The 6,242-nt window shown below is 37.2% G+C and overlaps 1 protein-coding gene across 4 annotated transcripts; it reads left to right on the top strand.

The window, feature by feature from the left end:
• Nucleotides 257-5,880, top strand: LOC109354446 (BTB/POZ domain-containing protein NPY2-like). Of its 4 annotated transcripts, none has more exons than XM_019596947.1 (5): nt 257-578; nt 1,865-2,059; nt 3,310-3,379; nt 3,751-4,926; nt 5,153-5,880. In XM_019596947.1, the coding sequence occupies exons 2-5, from the start codon at nt 1,998-2,000 to the stop codon at nt 5,720-5,722; spliced, it is 1,878 nt and encodes a 625-aa protein (XP_019452492.1). In that variant the 5' UTR covers nt 257-578; nt 1,865-1,997; the 3' UTR covers nt 5,723-5,880. The 4 variants fall into 4 exon arrangements, with proteins under 4 accessions (XP_019452492.1, XP_019452489.1, XP_019452491.1 ...); XM_019596944.1 differs by having other exon boundaries at nt 257-587; XM_019596946.1 differs by lacking the exon at nt 257-578 and adding an exon at nt 635-964.

Genomic DNA, 6,242 nt, shown 5'->3' with positions numbered 1-6,242 from the left:
TAAAATTAATGACTAGGATAAAAAATAAGTTTAAAGGAGTAAGTGAATCTCAATAAAACTAATTGTATTTGTATCTTAGGGTAAAATTGTGTTTCTCCTGTAAGGAAAAAAGAGAGGGTGATGATGAAAATAGTAGCTGCACACTATCCCTCACTCTCTATGGCTTTGAACAGAACATAGGCAGGAACAGTAGCAGCAGCATTCATTTAATGGGTCAGTCATTCCATTTAATATTATGTAGCAAAATTCAATGGTCCGGTACAAACTTTCTCACCAAAAAAATTAAAGTGCAAAATGCATTAGAAAGAAAGTGTAACAAATGAAGCAAAAGAAAAAAAAGTGGTAATGTTGAACATTGCAAGTCTCATAAAACATTTCTTGCACTGTACTTTGTTTTTAGTTACAAGTTAGAACTAGAAAAAACATCTACATGAGAAAACAAAACCACTTCATTCTTTGTTAAGTGTTGAAAGTTAAAACTCTTTGGTTTGGTGCTCCTAACTAGACATATACACTGTTATGTTCATGCACAACAACAGTGCTTGCAGTGCACCACTTCAGTGAACTCCTACTGTGGTGTAAGTAAAGTAAAATCTTGGGTCACACTTCCTTTCCCATTTCCCCTTCTCATTTCTCACTTTTTTCCTTTGTTTAACCTTTACCTTCAAGGTTCTCTTTTCTTTTACTGTTTGTGCTTTCCTCTTAGTAATTTTGTCTTTTTCAGAGTAGTGTGCATTGAAGGGTTTTTTTTATCTCTTTGTTTTTTGTTTTTTGGCGCTGCAACTGCAATGTGTGTGTTTGTACTAGTTTATCTCTCAATAAGTTGAAAAAGTGGGGTCTTGGGTGTTGTTGGGAACTACACAGAGAGAGTAAAGTTTGGTACTTGAGATATGTAATTTTACCCTTTGATTTAAGGCATATTTCTTCATGTGGGGTTTTGAGTTTCAGATCACCAAGCCATAAAGTTACGATCTTGCCTTCATTTTTTATTAGATTTCTGTGGTACATTCTGGTGGATTCCTCTCTCTGGTCTCTTCTCTCAAGTTTGTTTATGATATATTCTTGCAACTTGTAGTAGTTGATGTTTGGTTGTTTATTAGTTACTTTAATATTCATACTCGTGATCTTCTTCATTTATTCCATGATTGGCAAAAGATGCTTCTTGTCTACCATTTTGGTGGATTTTTTCATCTGTTACCAAGATGCTGTTTTCAGTTGCATGTTGTTAAACTTAAACGGTTAATGAAAGAGGGAAAATATAATAAGAAAAATAGCATTAGGTAATAAATATATATGTTTGATTTGGAACTTCGATCTTTAAAAGCACTAGGAAGTGTTGGTGTTATGTATTTTTATTGGCTTTTTAAAAACAAAGGAACATAGTTATCAGAGAGTGAAAGATAAAGAAATATGGGGAAGTGAGGTGGAGTCAGATTTGTATGTGGTGTGTCTGTGGTATGAGAATTGTTTAGTGTTACTAGTCTGTTGGCTATGTCCCCTGAGCTGACTCGGTGTGCCCGGACTCCGCGGACTTTGCCACTGACCAAGGAAACAATCTCTTGTTGAGGTCTTTTATCATTTAAGAGAACCTTTACTTAGAAAATAGGACAATCCCATCTTAGTCCATTTTTCTTTCTCTATCTCTCTAGGATTCAGTTTCAGCCTTGTTTGCTGTCACGATTCGGTCATATGCAGCAGTCAGCACCATTATTTAACCTTGCTGGTCTAGAAAACCTTTATTTTCTCTCTTAAAGCCAACAAACTTAGATACATTTTGGTTGTGAGATGGTTGTTGTCACAGCCGGGGTGGTCCCCTTTCCTTTTCAGGGAAATTTACATTGAACTCGGGCTACTATTTATGCAGGGTTGCTTGATGGGGATAACTATGACTTATTGGATTTAGCAATTAGCCATTGAGTAGTGGAGATTGGAGAAGGTTTCTTTTTTCCTTTTTGAGTTCTTATCATCAAAGAAGTAGCAGATCTTATATTGTCAAGATGAAGTTTATGAAACTTGGTTCTAAGCCGGATACCTTTCAGACTGATGGGAACAATGTCAGGTGAGATTATACGTTTTCTTTAATTTACAAATTTTTGTTTATTACTAGTTTGCTGGTATTTTTAGCCGTGACATGAATTACATTTGTTGATGTGTAGTTGTCCTTCTTTTTCTTCAAAAACCATATACAAGCATGATTTTCCATAGTTCCAGTTAGTCTTTATTTCAACTTTATGTATTCCATTCTTAGAGTTGTTTTGTGATGACTTAGAAAAGGTTATCTGTTTCGTTCCTTTTTCTTCTTTTTTTGTTTGGTTGGCGACAATAACTTCAATTTTTCCTCCGCTTGTTTCTAAATGGTTTCACTCTGGTGGCTAGCGGCTATTGGTGAATGGTAACTGTAATGCTTCATAAATAGAAATAAAGAGATAAATGCTTGAGGATGTAGCTTGTTAGAGATGTGAATAATAACCGTTGTTGTCACCAGTTTGCATCTAATTGCTTTTGGCCAACAGCCTTCCTTTGATTCTCGTGCATCTTGCCATCCTGACTGAGACTCGATCCATTTTCATTATGAAAAGTATCTTGTTTATATGTCACTTACACACTAGGATTCATCCAGTAAATTTTCGATGTTTCATATTACTAATGAAAATGAACATAAGATCAACCAACAAGCACATAGATCAACCAACTAGTGAGGAGTAGTTCTAGCTTAACTAAGGTCTCAAGTTCGAGTCCCTGAGAATGCAACTGTGTTTGGTAGGGAGAGCTTTGCCACCCATTGTTGTCCAGCTCGGTTCAAGCAGGATCTGGTTGGTGAAGGATACCTGTGGTTTAGACACACACAAAATGAGCATAACATTATCATATGCAGAACATCCAGGTTATGCTAAACAACCTCTGTTTGCGAGGGTAAGGTTGTGTACATCTACCTTCCTATACCCTGTTAGCTGGGAGACTCGGGCACTGGCCTGCCCTTAGAACTTCACACTGAAATTTTTTTCTTCTCCCTTTCCCTAGCCCTTGTCTGGATCCGCATCCGCCCCTGAGATCATCAGAACCAATAATTTTCCGACCACCTTTCTTTTCCTTTTCTCTAATTCCCCTCTATGGCCCAGTAATGCAGAATAAGTCATTTAAAAAGAGCGTTTAGAAGAAACTCAGAATTGGTTAATGTTTTAGATTCCTAATTATTATTTTTCTTGACCTAGCCACCAAACATTGAATTATACCCCTATTTTATGTCTATTTTTCATTTTATGTAGACTATTTTCAAACAGTTCTTAACAAGATGCATGTCATGTGTAGGTATGTGGCAAGTGAGTTGGCATCAGATATCATTGTTAGCCTAGGGGATGTGAAATTTTATTTACATAAGGTATGTCTCATCCCTTTAAACATCTAGCTTTTAATAATTTCTAGATGTCTCAGGTTATTTATTTTAATTTCTGCATAGTTATGAACTTCGTACTTCGATATTATTTTCCCAATTGCAAAGTGTGACCAAAAGTGAGTTATTAATGCTTGATGATAAAAGTGAGTTATTAATGCTTGACCTTTGCATGGATCAGAACTTGTTAGGTCTATGCAAACAAGTGAAGTTTCATAATGAATGAGTTTTTCTAAATTCCGTTAGATTTCTGGAACATGTGATTAGGCCAGCCATTACAAATGAACAAACAAATCAATCTTTGTTTGGCTAAAAATTTTGTCTTGTTTTACTGATATTCCTAAATTCCTTCTATGTAGTTTCCTCTTTTATCGAAGAGTGCTCACTTGCAGAAGTTGATATCCCTCAGTAATGACGCAAACATGGATGAAGTTCAAATTTCTGACATTCCCGGTGGCACAAGTGCCTTTGAGATATGTGCTAAGTTTTGCTATGGTATGACAGTTACCCTCAATGCCTACAATGTGATTGCAGCTCGATGTGCAGCTGAGTACCTTGGAATGCATGAGACCATTGAGAAAGGGAACCTCGTTTACAAGATTGATGTTTTCCTCAGTTCTAGCATTTTCTGTAGTTGGAAGGACTCAATCATCCTTCTTCAGACTTCCAAGTCTATGTTACCCGTGGCTGAGGACTTAAAGGTGGTAAATCGTTGCATTGAATCTATAGCAAATAAGGCATGTGCTGATGTATCCAAAGTTGACTGGTCCTATACCTATAACCGGAAAAAGCTTCCGGAGGAAAATGGGATTGATGCAAACCAGAATGAAGTCAGAACTCGACTGGTGCCAAAAGACTGGTGGGTTGAAGATTTATGTGAGCTTGAAGTTGATTTGTACAAGTCGGTAGTTGCAAATATTAAAACCAAGGCAGTTCACTCTAATGAAGTAATTGGTGAAGCTTTGAAAGCTTATGCTTACAGAAGATTACCAAATTTCAGCAAGAGTGTGATCCAGAGTGGGGGCATGTCAAAGCATCGTTTGATCGTTGAAACTATAGTGTGGTTGTTGCCTGCTGAGAAAGGCAGTGTTTCTTGTAGGTTCTTACTCAAGTTATTGAAAGCTTCCATTTTTGTAGAGTCGGGAGAAAGGACTAGAGAAGAGCTGATAAGGAGAATTGGGCAACAACTGGAGGAGGCTTCTGTAACTGATATTTTGATTCCAGCACCAGATGGAAAGACTGAAACTTATGATGTTAGTATAGTACAACAAGTGGTCAAAGAATTTCTTAAGAAAGATGTCAATGCTGAGATCGAATCGGTTGGCGGTGGTGAACTTGAGGGGATAAGAAAGCCAGGGATTTTATCAGATGCTTCCAAGCTGATGGTTGCAAAACTCGTAGATGGATACCTTGCCGAAATTGCAAAGGATCACAATTTACCTTTGTCAGATTTTATTGATCTTGCTGAGTTAGTATCTGGAGTTTCTCGTCCTTCTCATGATGGGATTTACAGGGCTATTGACACATACCTTAAGGTAAATGTTTTTGAAAAGCTAATTCTCTAACTTAAATTGCATATTTTACTATAAACTAGGTGTAGAACATGCTCATGTACTATTATGTTTTAGTAGATTAAATTAAAATCCTGCATAATATTTCGGCTCTATCACTACCATTTGCTGTCTGATAGTAACTGATCCTCTTTAACAAAGTTGTATTAATGCTTTCCTTCCATTTGAACCTTGCTTGAAAATTCTACAGGAGCACCCCGGTATCAGCAAAGGAGACAGGAAGAGGATATGCACGCTGATGGATTGCAGAAAGCTATCAGTTGATGCATGCTCGCATGCGGTGCAAAATGAAAGGCTACCATTGCGGGTAGTTGTGCAGGTACTCTATTTTGAGCAAGTAAGGACTGCTGCTTCATCGGGTACTAGCACTCCCGACATACCTAAAGGAATCAAGGATTTGAACTGTGGATCCAATGGTAGTTCAAGGTCCGGGACAACTAACCCAGAAGATGACATGGATGCTGTGGCCAAAGCGGAGGAGCTGAAGGCATTAAGAAAGGAACTCACATCGTTGAGGCTGAGCAATGGAGTTGGTAGTAGTGACAAAGATGGCGGAGATATTAAACAGAGCACGGACAAGGCTGTCATCGGCAAGATGAAAGGTTTGCTCAAGTCAAAGAAGTCTTTCTTAAAGCTCTGGGCCAGCAAAGGGGTGCAAGGGGATAATAGTGGCTCGGACTCATCGGAGAGCATTGGTTCTGCTAACCCTGATGAAGCTAAATCTACTCCATCTAGAAATAGGAGGCATTCGGTTTCTTGAAAGTTGTTTGGTTGATCATTTTCTTGCCTTTTTTTTGTTGTTTCATTTTATTTATAGCTTCTATATGACAATAGGATCCAACACTAGTGGTTTACCCCTTCTAAATTGAGTTCAAGATTAGGGTACATATAGTTTTAAAATAGCTGAATTATGAAGAATGGAAACATGTAATCAATGCCATATTTCCTTTCCATGGCTCCTATGCACTAAAATTAATGCCAAATTCCACATGCATTCCAATTTTTGGATAACTCCACTTAGTGCCCAATTGGTATAAACCATTAAAGTTGGCTTCATGTGTTGCTATTCTTGTTTAATATCACCTTATCCAACCCTGGAGTGTGCTATAAAAATGTGCAAGTAGGACTAGATTCATCTAATAATATTTAAAATAAAGATACTCTTGTCATTTTGGAGAATATAAGCATAGTGGTATGCCTGATACTTTAATAGCACATGTTAACATTTTGTGGAACTATAAACTTGTGCTACATTATTTTAGAAGGAATTTAAATATTTT

The sequence above is a fragment of the Lupinus angustifolius genome, chromosome LG08, assembly GCF_001865875.1.
Source record: "Lupinus angustifolius cultivar Tanjil chromosome LG08, LupAngTanjil_v1.0, whole genome shotgun sequence".
Taxonomy (NCBI): domain Eukaryota; kingdom Viridiplantae; phylum Streptophyta; class Magnoliopsida; order Fabales; family Fabaceae; genus Lupinus; species Lupinus angustifolius.
Note: the sequence above shows the minus strand (reverse complement) of the source record. Positions and strands in the feature narration are given on the sequence as shown.